Source organism: Marmota flaviventris, chromosome 7, assembly GCF_047511675.1.
Source record: "Marmota flaviventris isolate mMarFla1 chromosome 7, mMarFla1.hap1, whole genome shotgun sequence".
NCBI lineage: Eukaryota > Metazoa > Chordata > Mammalia > Rodentia > Sciuridae > Marmota > Marmota flaviventris.
The window spans coordinates 43,003,433-43,020,915 of record NC_092504.1 but is presented as its reverse complement, the minus strand read 5'-3'; the positions used below and the strand labels follow the sequence as shown (position 1 = coordinate 43,020,915).

The following is a 17,483-nucleotide window of genomic DNA, read 5'->3' as shown; positions in this document are numbered from 1 at the left end:
CTGACACTACCATCTCCTGATTCTCCTTCTAACCTACACATTCATTTTTCAGTTCTTTTACTGAATCCTTCTCTTTTGCCTATATTTCACATGGTGGTGCTCTTTGGGCTAGGTTTACATTCTCTTTTCCTAAGCTTTTTTATGTGCCAGTACTCTCCTATGCTTTGGATCCACATACAAGTTTCTGTTGGATATTCCACACATTAGTGCACACAAGTTAATACTGATTTTAATTCTTAAAGCAGATCTCATGTGTTTATAACATTTGGGGATTGAATTTTTCAACATAAAGAGGATGAACCAAAACAGTAGTATGAAAATGACTAAGGTATAAAGAATATAAATTGTTGAGCTTAAGAGCACAGTCTTTAGAATTGGACCAAAACTCCTGCATTTTAGTGTTGGCTCTGTCACTTACAACCGTGTGACCACAGGTTGCTATAATACAGGCAAAAAAGGCTGTTAGTAGGATTTACAGACAAACACATTCCACAGGTACCCAACACCTCCAACATACCCTAAATTGACCCTTGCTTACTGATGTAGGCTAGGACAGATTTCATTTCCCAGTGGGTCAATCAAATCCTATACTCACTTCTATACCTGCAGTTACATAATGTCTATATACAAGTGTGTCTCCCTCATTATAATGTGCTCCCTGAGAATCAGTTATTCATCTGAGTTCCCTATTTAATTGGTATTCTTAGCAGGTGGTACAGTGCCTAGCCTATAATGGAAACACGATATCAAGACTATCGTGGAGGGGCACACTCCATAATAACAAGTTCTTTTTTATCTTATAGTGAACTACTATAAGATGAATTCAGAAGGACAGGAACACTAAAATATATTCAGTTCCAGTCTATCAGATCACCCTTACGTGGCAAATTACCTCCTGTTTTTAGGTATATAAACCCAACCTTCTCATTACTTTAAAAAACAACCATTTAAACTTTTGTGTAAGGGAAATCGTATATTATCTGCACTTCACTAATTTCTCACTTAAGCCCTAGGACTATGCTTGCTCCTCAGAGGAAAGAGCTTCCAAGTTGTTTCCTCCTCAATGGCTTCCTTTCCCATCTCTCAATGCACACAAATCTAGCCCTCTTCCTTCTTCCTGCCTCAGAATTGCCATTGTCAGAAATGAAAGTCCATTTTCTCTGATTCTGGGTTTACCCCCACCCCCCAGCAAGCATCATGATTATGCTGTCATTTCCTTTGTGGGCTATTCAGAGTCTATGGCCAAGACCTCAAGTCTATGCCTTGAGTTCTTTGGTATCCAGGATTTCCACCTAGCTCAGTGTTTCTCAAATTTTTTTTCATCACTACTCTCTCAAAGGAATTTTCTTAGACTTTTCTCCCTCAGATTATCCTGTTACCCTTGAAATTTTAGTACACACAAGTTAATACTGATTTTAATTCTTAAAGCAGATCTCATTTGTTTATAACATTTGGGGATTGAATTTTTCAACATAAAGCAAATGAACCAAAATAGGAGTATGAAAATGATTAAGATGTAAGGAATATAAATTGTAGAGCTTAAGAGCACAGTTTCTTTAGAATTGGACCAATACTCCTGCATTTTAGTGTTGGCTCTGTCACTTACAACTGTGTAACCAGTTTGCTATAAAAGGCTGTTAGTAGGATTAACAGACACACACATAGTGGCCTGCAAACATTTGTTAATTGCTCTTATGATGATGATCATCATCACATTCATGATTAGTAATTATTCAACTTGGACTATATTTAGGGGGCTCTTGGAGGGGTTGCTGTTGACTATCTATCTATACCCTCTGAAATATTGCTCTACTTTTGCCCTGTGGAACACTACAGGAAACAATAATACAACATTTGCTATTTTATTTACTGCAGGTTGTTATCTTTCACATTACTTGTTGCCTTTTTAAGAAGAATTACCAAGGGACTTTACTTTATATATTAATGTGATAACAAAATTTGTTGTTTGCAAGCCATATTAAATCCTTTTTGGAACAGAACAGAGAATACATAAAAGCACTGGTGCTAGCTGGGTGCGATGGCGCACACCTGTAATTCCAGCGGTTCAGAGGGCTGACGAAGGAGGATGGCTGATTGCCAGCCTCAGCAAAAGAGAGGTGCTGAGCAACTCAATGAGACCTTGTCTTTAAATAAAATACAAACTAGGGCTGGGGATGTGGCTCAGTGGTGGAGTGCCCTTGAATTCAACCCCCGGTACCAAAACAAAACAAAACAAAAAAACCTCAAAACAACAACCACAAAAAAACCTCACTGGGACTTAAAATTATTTTCTTACCGTTCATATCTTTCAGTTGAAATCTGCCTTTTCATAGTATCATAATCTGTTTGTAATTGTGTCACTTTAGATCGGAGCATGGCATTTTCCCGGCTTTGACTAGTTCTTAAAAATAAATTTAAAGATCACAGAAATAAAAAACAAAAGTTTCATTTTGTTGAGTCAAGTGCTATAGGTTTTTTTCTAAAATCAATAAACACAAATGGAGGTGATTCTTAAGGATAGGAAAATATAAGATCAAGACTTTTCTATAATAATTCTCTAAACTTCTAACACAAAGTTGTTTTTTTTTTTTTTTTTTTCCATTCATTTAGTTTACTTATCATTTACTGAGCTTCTAATATCTGTCAGGTACTGCAGTAAGTGCTGGAAAACAAATTTGAACAACACAAACTATAACCCAAGACACAAAGTATCTTCATTGGCTCTTTCTTGCTTTTTGCCTCATGAAAAGATTTTAAACTTATTTTAAAAGCCCATTCTTCTACTTGCACTTTCAACTCTGGATTTCCTCCCCTCTCCCAACAAACATGCCCAAAACTTTCCATCTAAAATGAGGTCATTATCAGTCTCCCCAACAGTAATCAATGCACTTAACAAGTGTCAAATCCCTTCTTTTTTGTCTTTTTCTCAGCCATAGCTGAGACACAGACCCATCTTCCTGTCCCGACACACTTTCCTCCACTGACTTCTCTCTTTATTCCTCACATTTGGGCATTTACCTGAAGTTTACCCTCTCACTCACTCTCACCAGGTACCACCTTGGCAGTGAAGATACCCAAGCCTACATTTCTAAACATAATCTCCCCTGAGCTACTCTTCTGAATTTCCAAAGCAGGAGACAGATACATCAAATATTTTGGTTTCGTACCACCATTCACACTCTCACACTTTACTCTTCTTCCCCCAAATTAAAAAAATTATATTTAACAAGTATTTTTCTCATCTAGGTTGATTTATGACACTTACACTTTGCTTTCTGAAAGGGTTAACTTCTCCTTAAGTAGCTGAATTTCTGTATCCTTCTCGTGGGAGGTTAAATGAGTATGAAATTCTTTATCTCTATTTGTAGCCAACAATGATTCAAGGTTTTTAATCGTGTGTCTCTCACTTGACAGTTGTTTTTTTAACAGCTCTGATTCTGACTTCATATTTTCTAATTCTACCACAGCCTACAGGAAAAGCAAAGATTAATTCAGTATAATTTTAGACTTTGAAAAATTATCTGACAATATAGCTCTGCAGAACTATTTACCCATCCTTTGCTTCATTTGGGGTATTGGTTAAATATTTTAAACCATTTTTTCAATTATAAGAACATCTCATTTTAAAATAATCTTTGCTACTCTAAGGACTTATTTAGTTAAAAGATATTCTCCAACCCTCAAGCAGTTCTCACTCATACTTCGTTGTCAAGAGAGGGTCTTTAACATAAAATCCTAAAATACACCCGCACCATCAGCATGAGGTCCTCTGGTTTACCAAATATACTGACTACATAGTCAAACCAGTCACTTTGAGAACCTGAAAACACACTACTAGATAAGTAAAAATTGAGAACACTCATGTTTGAAAACATATCCTAGGGTATTTAAAGTAACACCTTGGTTTGGAATGGGAAGTTTTAGCAAAGTAAATTTGTTAATTAAATGAAGACTTAAATGTCTTGAGATTTTTATCAGAAAAAGTATTTCACTTAGGAAGCAATGAATTACTCAATCTTTTGTTGAAGTCTAACTTTAAACAAAGAAAAATTGGGATATGTTTCTAATCTATAGTGAGAAAATTCATAATCTCTAAGCATCCACCCATTCCAAAACAGAGAACACCTAATTTGATTACCATGTTTGCCAAAGAAACCTTGGTAAAGAATCCTGGAGTCAACATTCTATCATCAGGTGGGTATGGTGGCTCACACCTATAATCCCCAGTAACTCAAGAGGCTGAGATAGGAGGATCACAAATTCAAGGCCAGCCTTACCAAGACCCTAAGCAATTTAGCGAGACCCTGTCTCAAAAACAAAAAAACCCCAAAACAACATCCTGTCATCAAAAGTAACTGCTATAAAGGGGAACAAATATATTTATACTTATCATTTACCCCAGCCCCAATTCCTTTTGATTTAAATACATAAATATTTAAATGGCAAAGTAAAACAACTAGAGTTAGCCAATCCCCAAAAAACAAATGCTGAATGTCTTCTTTGATATAAGGGGGGTGACTCAAAGTGGGGTTGGGAGGGAGAGCAAGGGAGGAAGATTACCTCTAGATAGGGAATAGGGATGGGAGGGAAAGGGAGGGAGAAGGGGAATAGCATGGATGGTGAAAGGAGACCTTCATCACTATACAAAATACATGTATGAAGATGTGAATTTGGTGTCAACATACCTGAAATATATAATATATAATCAGAGATATGATAAATTATGATATAATGGTGTATTAAGAATTATAATGCAAAAATAAATAAATAAATAAAGTAAAACAATTAGAATAGGACTCCAGAAAACAATGCGCCAAGACAACTTCTCTTTAGTTCTTACCCTCTCCAAGTCAAGGCTTTTGGAATTCAATTGTTGGGTCATAACATCTTTGCCTGAATCAAGTTTAATGCAAAGTTCCCTAAGAGAAGACAAGTCACTTAATACTGCTGCTTTCTCATTTTCTTGATGTCTCAGCTCGTCTTCTAATCTAGACATGGCTTTTGCCATTGATGAGATTTGAGATTCATAAGCATGATGTGCATTTACGTGCTGAAGAAAGAAAACAAAATAGGCAAAAAAAGTAATTCAGTAATTTAAAGGGACTGACTCTGTACAGCTACAACTTCACTTTAGAAAAATGTGACAGCCAATTTTTGCATATTTTAAAACATTCCCAGGAAGCAGTCTGCTATTAAAAGATGGCCTATTTAATGCATAAAAGGAATGAAGTATAATTATTAATCATGATAACTAAGTACCTCATGTATATATTTGGAAGGTGCAAATATGAAAATTATTGTCAGGGTGTTGTAAATATCAGGGATTCTTATAAGTTATATAAATTTTTCCTTTTTTGCTATAATATTGCCTTTTCCTCGAAAAGTAACGTATATACTTATCATTCCCCAAACATCAATGTGAAAAAACAGGGTTTACTTTAAAATTAAATACCTCAGAAAAAGAATGATTTTAATTCCTTTTTTAAAAATATTTTTTAGTTGTAGATGAACACAATATCTTTATTTTATTTATTTATTTTTATGTGGTGCTGAGAATCAAACCTAGTGTCTCACATGTGCTAGGCAAGAGCTCTACCACTGAGCCATAACCCCAGCCCCAATTCCTTTTGATTTAAATACATAATTTTATAAGATTTTAATAACTTTGAAATGACCAAAATTGAAATACTGATAAAACATTCTACCCAGAATAATCCACATTTTAAATTTCTCACAATTTAAATTTTAAATACAAACTAATTTTATGTTTTGGGAAGACTCCACATTTGAAAAATGATTTTAACAGATGTCACTGATATGAATCAACATTAAAAATCTAATGTTATGCTATGAAGATTTAATAAATATTAATAGGTACAGAAAAGTAAACATTTGAATTTTCAAATATTAACACATTCAGTAAATAAAAATTTCCCCAAACAAGTCAAATATAAACACGAAAAGCCAATAAAAACAATGACAAAGAACAAAAGAAATATCTTCTGAAAAATTCTTTTGGGGGGTTGAAAAGCATTCCTTTAGTTACTATACTCTTCTTATTAGAACGTGTAGAGATAGTATATTAGCTTCCTAGGGCTTCCACTATCAAATCATGGTAAACCAATTTATTTCCACACAGATCTGTAGGCAGAAGTCCACATTTCATTTAATGGAGTTGACTCCTGGACACTCTGAAGCAAAATTTGTTCATGCCTCTTTCCTAGCTTCTGGTGGTTGTGACGATACTTGGTGCACACTGCCTTTAGACATTTCACCCCAAATCTCTACCTTTATCTTCGTACAAAGTCGTCTGTGTTGTCTGTGTCCACATCTCTCTCATAAGGACAATAGTCATTTATTAGGTGACAGCCTGCCCTAATGCAGCAATAATCTCACCTGAATTTGAATGTATTGCAAAGACCCTATTTCCAAATAAGGTCACATTTATAGGTACTGGGGGTTAGGAATTCATTGTATTCTGTGGTGGGATGAGGGGGGGAAACAGGGACCAGGGATTGAACTCAGGGGCACTCAACCACTGAGCCACATCCCCAGCCCTGTTTTTGTATTTTATTTAGAGATAGGGTCTCACTGAGTTGCTTAGCACTTCACTTTTGCTGAGGCTGGCTTTGAACTTGAGATCCTTCTGCCTCAGCCTTCAGAGTCACTGGGATTACAGGTATGCACCACCATATCCGGCTTCATTGTATCTTTTTGACAAACACAATCCTACCTACTCTCTGGCCCCCCAAATTCATGTGCTTTTCATGTACAAAATATCTACTCCATTACAAAACAAAACAAAAACCCACGAAACATTCTAGCATCAATTTAAGTTCAAAATCTCATTGAGACATAATCTGAGTCAGTTATGGGTGAGACTGAGTATGGTCCAACTTGGGGCAAAATTCCTCTCCATCTACACACTAAGATAATAGAAAATAAATCATCTGTTTCCAAACTACAATGGTGGTACAGGTACAGAACAGACAGTCCTATTCCAAAAGGGGAAAGTATAGAAGGAATAAATCCAAAGTAAGCTTGGAACATCACACTTCAGTGTCCAATAATCACATCTGTGGCTCTGATGTTCTTTTCTCTAGGTCTGCCAGAGCAGTCCCACCCTATTGGCCCTCAGGGGTGGTGGCCCTGCCCTCTAGAATTAAGGAGACAGTGGCCCCATCCCCTTGGTCAATGCCCACTAGATTTGTGGTCACAGCAGAAGCTACACCAGCCTCTGTGTTGCCCTTGGCAGCTCTGCTGGGCTTTCAGCCATCCTTAAGAGTCATTTTTCTTTTTCTTTTGGTACTAGGGATTGAATCCAGGTGCACTTAAACATTGAGCCACATCCCCAGCCCTTTTAATATTTTATTTAGAGACAGGGTCTTGCTAAATTGCTTAAGGCCTTGCTAAGTCACTTAGGCTGGCTTTGAACTTGCGATCCTGCTGCTTCAGCCTCCTAAGCCACTGGGATTACAGGAATGTACTATCTCACCCAGCTGATTCTTCCCTTTTCTTAAAGGTGAACATATGTTTGCAGCCATTTTATATCAGTGAGATCCCAGAAGTCCAATAGCCTTTCTTAATTTTATTCCATTTCTGACCTTTTCAAAGCTGGTAACATTTCTGTTGAGATTACTGAGTCACATACCTACTTTCTCCATCAAAAATTTTGTCTAGCCACACTCTTGATCCTTTCTCCAGAGAATACTTACCTGGACAGCCTAAGTATTATTTCAAAATCATCAAGCTTTGGTTCCTTTTTTGCTTAGTAGTTCCTTCTTCAATTTCTACTTTTCCTGTCACATTTTACTGTAAGCAGCAAGGAAAAATTAGGTAGCCCCTTCCATACTTTGCTTGGAAATCTCCTCAGTTAAATGTCCAAGTTCAATACTTCCAAGTTTGATTTCCTTCCCAATAGTAAACCATAAGTTTGTCAAGTTCTCTGCCACTTTATAACAAGATTCACCTCTTTTTCAGAATCTAATAACATCTTCCTTAATTCAATTTGAGCCTTCATGTATTCTATAAATGACAGAAGTTCTCACCAGAGCTGCCTTTAATGTCCATATTCTTCAAGACAATCTAGGCTTTTTCTGTTAAGTACCTCAAAACTCTTTCAGTCTCTACCAATTACTCAATCCCAGAGCTACTTTCATACTTTCAGATGTTATAGCAGCGATCTATTTCCTGGCACCAAAATCTGTATTTGTCTCCCAGGACTTCTTTAATTGCTACAAACTGAGTGACTTTTAACAACAGAAATGTATTCCCTTATAGTTCTAGAAGCTGGTAGTCCAAAATTCAGGTGTAGGCAGAGTTGGTTCAGTATGGAGACTCTGAAGCAGTATATGCTCCATGTCAGTCTCCTAGGTTCTAGTGGATACTGGCAATTCTTAGTATTAACTTGGAGATGTATCATTCCAATCTCCTCACGTCTGCCTTCACATGTCCAAATCTCCCTTATTTCATAAGGACACTGGTCCTTGGTTAAGCTTCTAATCTAGTCTAGTATGACTTCCTTTTAACTTGATTATATCTGCAAATATATTATTTCCAGGTAAGAGACTGAGATTTAGGAATTAAACATGCCTTTTAGACATTTTAACCCTATCCTTTAAAGAGAGCTATTCTTTCTCCTGAAATAAGAAAACTTTAAAAACTATATCAACAAAACAAAATATAAACTAGTCTACATTTATCTAACTCAACAGTCCTTGTAGTTTAAATGAATCCAAAATTTTATTATCAGATTTTTGTCTGTTTTTATTTTGGGGGTGGGGGTGGGGGTGGGGAGTGCAGTACTGGCGATTGAAACTAGGGCCTCAAACATGCTAGGCAAGCACTCTACCATTGAGATACACCCCCAGTCCTTTAGTTTTGTTTTGACATGGTACCTTGCTACATTGCCTAGGTTAGCCTCAAACTCAATCCCTCTGCTCAACTTCTTAAGTAGCTGGGATTACAAGTGTATGTGACCATGCCTACCTGGCTTAGACTGTCTTTATGACAAAAGTTTATTTAAATCTACATGCAAGAATGATGTTGGATGTATACCATATATCATATACAAAAATTAACTCAAAATGGATCAAAGACCTAAACTTAAGATCTAAAGCGGTAAAATTCTTTGACGAAAAATTAAGGGAAAAGCCTTATATTTCTTGGACATGACACCAAAATTATAAGCAACAAACGAAAAGTATAGTCAAGCCCAGTGGTACATGTGTATAATCCCAGGTACACAGGAGGCAGGAGGATCACAAGTTCAAGTTCAGTCTCAGCAATGTAGCAAGAATGTCTCTTTTTTAAATATAAAAAATAAAATATAAAGAGCTAGGGATGTAACTCTGTGGTAGAATGATCCTGGGTTCAATTCCCAATACTGCAATAAATAAATAAGGAAGAAAGGAAGGGAAGGAAGGAGGAAATGGGAAAAAATAGATAAATTGAACTTCATCAAAATTAAAGTCTTTTAGGCATCAAAAAGTCAGATAAAGGATCTAAATGTAAAATATGAAACTACTAGAAGAGAACAGAAGAAAAACTTTAGTTGTTGGTTTAGGCAAAGATTTCTTAGATAACTAGACCCCCTAAAACACAGGCAAACAAAGCAAAATTAGACAAACAGAATAATATCAAACTAAGAAGTTTTTGCAGAGCAAAACAACCAACCAACAGAGTGAAGAGACAATTTGAAGAATGGGAGAAAGTATTTTCAAACTATCCTTCTGACAAGTGATTAATATCCAGAATATATGAGGAATCAAACACTCAATAATAAGAAAAGGAAACGAAAAAACAACAAAAAATGGGGCTGGGGTTGTAGCTCAGTGGTAGAGCACTTGCCTGGCACGCGTGAGTCACTGGGTTTATCCTCAGCACCACATTAAAATAAATAAATAAAATAAAGGTGTTGTGTCCATCTATAACTAAAAATATTCTTTAAAAAAATCCACCTAAATAATTCAATTTAAAAATGGACAAAAGATCTAAACACGTATTTCTCAAGAAAACTTACACTCAGCCCATAGTATATGAAAAAATGACTATTACCAAAGAGACAAAAAAAAAACAAAAAAAACAAAAAAAAAAAAACCACATCATGGTGGTGAGGATATAGAGAAAGGGGAACTTATAACTGTTGATGGGAATATAAGTAAGTACAGACATTATGGAAAATAAAATGAAGGTTCCTCAAAAAACTGAAAACAGAACTACTATATGATCCAATAATCCCACTACTGGGAAAATATCAAAAGGAAATTATATCATTACATCAAAGAAATATTTGTAAACCCATATTTATTATAGCACTATTCATAATAACCAAGATATGGAATCAACAGAGTATCCATTGATGGATAAATGAATAAATCAATTATATATATATATATATATAAATAAATAGAATATTTTCAGCCATTGAAAAGTTTGAAACCCTCTCATTTGCAGCAATATGATGGAACTGGAGGAAATTATATTAAATGAAATCGCTAGGCACAGAAAGATAAATACCACATGTTTTCACTCATTGGTGAAAATTTTAAGAAGTTGATCTCATTGAAGTAAATAAAACAGTGATCGCTAGAGACTAGGAAGGATAGGAAGAGAGAAAGGTTGGATAATGGATATCAAAATACTAGAAGATAGGAGGAATTGGTTCTAATATTCTATAGTACACAGGGTGATTATAATAATCTATAGCAATTATTTTATATTTTAAAATAATTAGAGAAGAAATGGTTCCAACAGAAATGATAATATTTCAGGAGATAGAAATACCAATTACTCTGATTTGATCATTGTATACATGTATCGAATTACCATCTTGCACCCCCTAAATAGGTAAGCCATTAAAAAACCAACCTATCAATGAAGTAAAAATTAACCAAAAAGAAATATCTTCAAATCACATATTTTGTAATCACATATTTCTTCAAAATATATAAAGGACTCCTGTAAGTCAACAACAATAAAAACTGATTTAAAAATGGACAAATATTTAAATAGGCATTTCTCCAAAGACATAAAAATGGTCAGTAAGCACACGAAAAGATGCTCAATAAGACAATATAGGGCTGTGGGTGTAGCTCAGAGGTAGAGTGCTTGCACAGATGCATGAGACCCTGAGCTCAATCCTCAGCACTTAAAGAAAAAAAAAAAATGCAAATCAAAACCACAACGAAATATAGCTTCACTCTCATTAGGATGACTATTTTATCCAAAAAATTTTAAAAAGAAAGAAAATAATAAGTATTAGAATGGATAAATTAGAATCCTAGTACTGCTGGTAGAAATGCAAAATGTTGTAGCCTTATGGAAAACCCTTGGTTGTTCCTTAACAGGTAAACATAAAATTATCATATGATCCAGCAATTCTACTTCTGGGTATATACCCAAAAGAATTAAAGAAAGAATTTAAACAGATATTTGTAAACCCATTCAGGCTTAAAATGAAGTGAAATTCTGATACCATGCTACCAAATGGATGATCTTATGATAAAGTAAATCTCAAGGCTAAGTGGAATAAGCTAGGCACAAAAGGACAAATACATCATTACACTTACACAAGGGACCTAAAATGTTGTCAAATTCATACAAACAGAGAGGAGAATGGTAGTTGCCAGGGGCTGAGGGTAGGGAATAATGGGGGATTAGTGTTTTATGGGTACAGAGTTTCAGCCGGAGAAAGGGAGACAGATGATGATGATAGGTGTACAAATCTGTGAATGTACTTTAATGCCATAAAACTATACATTTAAAAATGGTTAAAATGGCTGGGTTTGATGGTCCATACCTGTAATCCCAGTGACTCTAGAGGCTGAGGCAGGAGGACTGCAATTTCAATCTCAGCAATTTAGTAAGGCCCTAAGCAACTTAAAGAGACCCTGTCTCAATATAAAAAATAAAAAGGGCTGGGGATGTGGCTCAGTGGTTAAGAGCCCCTGGGTTCAATCCCTGGTACCTCCCCCCAAAAAAAGGTTGAAATGGTAAATTTGACATTATCATCTTTTACTATAGTAAAAAAAGTAATGGGGTTCCTATGAAAGTTATCAGAATTAATGACAAATATTTATAACCTCACCTTAATAAAGTATCTTTGAATGTTTTGTTTTACTAAATAATGCTTTTACTAGACCAATGAATGTTATTACCTCCTGAATTTCTTTTTCTAGTAGCTCGACTCTTTCTCGAAGGTGTCTCCTTTCTGTATCAATAGAGAGAAGTTCTAGTCGAACTGAGCTGCTTTCTCCTTCTGCTTGATGGGCTTTGACTTCCCAGTCTTCAGCACGGCTATGAAGCATCTGAAATCTATCTAACAAATCTTGATTTTCTTGTTCCTGTTTTAAGCATAATTAAATTGTTTCTAAATTAGTTAACTGTCACTAATTGGAACACACATACACACTAGGCATTCTGTTCTAAATTTGGGAGCATCAGGTATCTGTGTACTATACTAAAATCTATTGGAAAATATAAAAAGAAGATAAGATCTTAACTCTCAACTGTTTAACAAATAATAGTATGGACAAAACAGACAAACATGAAAAAGTTTTTAAAAAAATCAATGTGAAATCCAACATAAACAATGTTTTTCACCTTAGCAGCCATTAAACTCTCACATCGTGACACCTCAGTTATATAATTATGCACTCTACTCTTCATTTCTTCCTTTTCTTGCATTGCTGCTTCCAATTCCAATGAGATTGCCTATAAATCAGAAATTGAAGACAAATCTAAAGTGAACACGGTACCAAATGAGTTCTATTTATATTCAAATAGTTTCTTTGGAATAAGAGTACAGGGCAAAAGTAATTGTCACATATATTTCCTGGCTGATCTTGGATGTAAGAAACACCAAATTTTTTAAAAAAATATTCTTTTCAGTTGAAGATGAACACAATACCTTTATTTATTTATCTTTATGTGGTGCTCAGAGCCTCACACATGCTAGGAGAGCGCTGTACCACTGAGCCACAAACCCCGCCCAGAAACACCAAATTTTACCACACATCTCCCATAACATTCCTCACCATGTAATCTGACTTTTACACTAAGGACTAGTTATGGTTAGAGCTTGACCTTTTTAAGAAATTCATAATTCTTATAAATGAATACACAAACAATATAACTCCACATCATATATGACCATAATAATTATAACAAGTTATAATTACTCTATGTATGCATAATGTGTCAAAATATACTCTACTACCATGTATATCTAGAAAGAACAATTACAACACGACCAACTTAAAAAAAGAAATTCATATATCAGCAATATGCTTTATGAATAATACTGAAAGTAATTTAAAAAAATTTTTTTAGTTGTAGATGGAAACAATATATTTATTTATTTATTTTTATATAGTGCTGAGGATCAAACCTAGTGCCTCACATATGCAAAGCAGGCACTCTACCACTGAGCCACAGCCACAGCCACAGCCACAGCCCCCTGAAAGTAATTTTTAAAAAACAGAGTATTTAAAACAGGAAATCATTGGTCTCTTTGTATAATCTTTTAATAAACCAGCAATAATAAAAATTCTCTCAGCACTTGACATTTTAAAATACTCATTAATTTATTTTTAATCTATTTATTTATTTATTTATTTATTTTAGAAAAGAGAGAGCCTCACTATGTTGTTTAGGCTGGTGTTGAACTTCTGGGCTTAAGTGATTCTCTTGCCTCAGTCCCCTGATTAATTGAGACTACAAGCAAGTGCCATCAAGGCAGGGTAAATTACATTTTTTTATTAGCCTGATAGATGAAATTCTCCTTAAAAAATTACCTATGTTGCTTTACTATTTAGCAAACAACAAATAGGTACTCTGAAACCACCAACATTTATGCACTGTGTGTTCATACTTGGTTTTCTCTTGCCATTGTACTCAGATCATCTTGCAATCGTCTGTTTTCCTTAAAAGCTATTTCTCTAGCTCTTCCCACTTCGTCAAGTTCTTTGTGACATGCATCAACCTGGCGTCGAAGGCTGCTTATCTCCCTTTCTCGATTAGTCAATGCTTCCTTTAGCTGGCTGTTAAATGAGGAAATAATGAAGCTTTTTAGAAAATTGTAGTTCATTTAAAAGAAAACTACTGAATTAAATATTCTAAGAATATAGGAAACTAGACTGCTTCATTAAGATACTGATTAAGTAAAGCAGGTATTTTAGATCTCTACCAGTCATATCTGCAAATAAATCCACAAAACAGATTTATTATTCCAAAAACCAAGTAAATACAGAACCAAAGCATTTACTTTAAGTATTAAGAACCAAACATAAGAGATTCAATTGGCAAATATCTATTAAATGTTTACTCTCCCACTATTTTTTTTTAAGTTGTAAGTAGACACAACACCTTTATTTTTATTTATTTATATGTGGTGCTAAGGATTGAACCCAGGGCCTCACACGTGCTAGACAAGTGCTCTACTGCTGAGCCACAACCCCAGCCCTACTCTCCCACTATTACATAAAATTAAAGGTATGTAAAATAAATATACTGAGTGACTTGACTTTAAGCCCCTTTTATTCTTTCTGGGGAGACTAGACATAAAATGTAAATTTTGTAACTGTTCAAGATAAATTTAGATAGAGAAAAAATTCAAAATTGATACTAAAATTCAAAATTGATACTAAAATAATCAACATTTTAAAATTTTAAAATGGTAATGAATTGTAATGAATAGAGACTGGTAATTATAGTAATTATAGTAAAAACAGAGAGTTAAGTAGGAAATGTTAAAGAATTATAATTATTCAAGGTAATTATAGTAAAAACAGAGAGTTAAGTAGGAAATGTTAAAGAATAATTAATAAGATACAAATGTTTAAATGGATGACAGGAAGAATAATTAAAGAGGTAACATTCTCAAGCAGGAGATTGAGAAAATGATGCCACTGGCAAAAAATGGGGAAATTAGCTTATTGCTGATGGCTACTAAATAGATAAAAACTATTCACCAAAAATTTCTTAAAAAGCTGGGTTTCACCTGATTAATTACTTACTTCTTGGATAATTCATACTCTGAGATAGTTTTCTTCATCTGAGCAATAGCTTTCTCCTACAGAAATTGTAAAAATATATAAGATTCTAAATCATTCATATAGAAATGTTTGTAGCTAGATTCATATAATTTGTCACATTTATATAGTTAAGTACATAGTTCAATTATATAAATTATGTATAAAATGTGTAACCGATGTGATTCTGCAATCTGTATACGGGGTAAAAATGGGAGTTCATAACCCACTTGAATCAAATGTATGAAATATGATATGTCAAGAACTATGTAATGTTTTGAACCAATAATAAAAATTTTAAAAAAATTATGCATAAAAGAGAAAGTTCCAAGTAAACATATTTCCACATCTCAATTATACTTCACATATTGGCATGTTTCTTCCCACCCTAGGAACTTGAATAGTTTCTTTAAAAAGTTTGCCTAATAATATCTGATAAAATCACATTCTAACAATAGATAAAATCATATTTTGAAGATTCAAATTATTGAGATAAAATGCCCTGGGTCTTGGGGTAAGAACTATGTATGAATCTGAAACAGAATAAGATAATCCTCTCTATTCAGATATTGGAAAATGATATTTAACAGTTATATACTTTATTTTCTAGGTTTTCTTGCAAGTCTGCAAGCTTTTCTGTCTTCTCGTCTACAGTCTCCTGAAGAAAGTCTTTTTCTTTATCAATAACACCAATGGTCTGTTTCATTACATGAGCTGCCTCATTCTGTGAAGTCATCTTAAGGTTTAGTTCATCTATAAATGAAAAGAAATGTTTGTTAGACAAAGTAAATCATGATTAGCAAAAACAAAATTTAAATCACTTACTTATTTTTCCCTCCAGTATTTTAATTTGTTCTTGGGCTGATTCAAGTTCACCTCTTTTTAAGGAAAGTCGGCGCTGATACTCATCAAGTGACCGCTGTAGCTGGTCATTTACTATCCTAAAGAAGCAGTAGACAAAAACAAATGGTATTCTTTATCTCTCTTAGAAATAATTTTTTAAAATGAGATGTCTTAAAAATAGTTTTTCTTATTTTTAAATTTCTTTTATTCATTTTAAAGCTCTTCCAGTATAATCAATGGCCTTATATTATTTCTTGCAGTCCATCATTCTTCTCCAAAAATCAAATTAATTGTATACTCTAGAATTTTCTAGAGTCTTCTTGGTAGTTTTTAAAGATCTTCTCAGTTTCCTAATATCAACACCCTCTCCCTTAAAATCTATTTCCAATAGTGGAGGCACAAAAAAAAAAAAAAAAAAAAAGGGTGCTGTTCTTACAGTATGGCCTAGCACTTCAGACAGAGTATGCTCCATGAATCCTGACCATCCTGACTAGTGTGAGCTTCTACTTTTTGGATGGCTAGTCAATGGAGGTCATAGTAAATAGGGAAGGCAGGCATTCTTTATAGTGCAATAGGAATTTAAGACTAAAGACTGGTTTCAGGGAGCAAAAGAAAGGATGCCTAGAAGACATCTCAATAAAGACAATTTCAAAGGTGTCTATTACTGATCAGTAATTATTTTTCAGAAATAATATCCCTAGAAACTCAACAGCAAAAATTTGCTCTCTTGGCAAATCTCAGAATGCTCTTAGCCATGGCCTGGGAGTCTTACTCTGCCTGGCTGGAAAGACACATCTGTCACCCCAGGTTATTTGTCAGGAATAGATGTCTTTAGAAGATAAAATAGAGAAGAAGATACTAAGGGTTGCTTAGCTTAGAACTGCCTAATGGAGGAGGCTTGGATTGTACACCTCTAGTAAAATAGGACAACAAAAAAAATTTACTAGCAATACTGAGAAGTATTATGTAAAATAAAAGAGATTATGCTAACTTTTCTATTAGCAAGTTAATCATGACCCAGAAATAGGGAGGAGCTGGGTGCAATGGTGCATTCCTATAATTCCAGCAGCTCCAGAGGCTGAAACAGGATGATTGAGAGTTCAAAGCCAGCCTCAGCAACAGTGAGGCGCTGAGCAACTAGGTGAGTATCAGTATCCCCGCCTCTACAAAAAATCAGGAGGAAAGTTACTTAGAACTGCACAACCAAACCAAACCATGTCAGAAAGTCACTAGGTTCAAGCAGAATGACTTCATAAAATTATAAAATTAGATCCAGGTGGCTAATCAAGATCTTCCTTTTTATTATGTGGGATATAACAACACAAGGCGATACTATCCAAGTTTTACAGAAACAACTAATAACTTGCCCAAGGTCACAAAGCCAGTAAAGGCAAAGAAAAGATGCAAATCTAGGCTAATCTAACATGACACCAATGTTCTTCTACTATATTCTATTGCTTCAATATGCAGAATATAGGGAGACAAATCCTCTACATGGAAAAAGTCTGTCAGGAAGCCATACAAAGTCCTTTCAAAAATAAAAATGGGCTGTGGGTGTTGGGGTTGTGGCTCAGTGGTAGAGCACTTGTCTAGCATTTGTGAGGCACT

At 34.6% G+C, this 17,483-nt stretch overlaps 1 protein-coding gene across 3 annotated transcripts in view; it reads right to left on the bottom strand.

The window, feature by feature from the left end:
- Positions 1–17,483, bottom strand: part of Cep135 (centrosomal protein 135) — a 75,136-nt gene that overhangs the window by 7,219 nt on the left and 50,434 nt on the right. For all 3 annotated transcript variants that reach the window (XM_027939148.3, XM_071614302.1, XM_071614301.1), the window contains 9 exons: positions 15,858–15,973; positions 15,631–15,785; positions 15,018–15,073; positions 13,874–14,042; positions 12,604–12,714; positions 12,159–12,344; positions 4,841–5,050; positions 3,266–3,468; positions 2,297–2,401 (listed from right to left, as the gene is read on the bottom strand). In XM_027939148.3, coding sequence (XP_027794949.1) covers positions 2,297–2,401; positions 3,266–3,468; positions 4,841–5,050; positions 12,159–12,344; positions 12,604–12,714; positions 13,874–14,042; positions 15,018–15,073; positions 15,631–15,785; positions 15,858–15,973 — 1,311 coding nt within the window. The remainder of the gene's footprint in view (positions 1–2,296; positions 2,402–3,265; positions 3,469–4,840; positions 5,051–12,158; positions 12,345–12,603; positions 12,715–13,873; positions 14,043–15,017; positions 15,074–15,630; positions 15,786–15,857; positions 15,974–17,483) is intronic.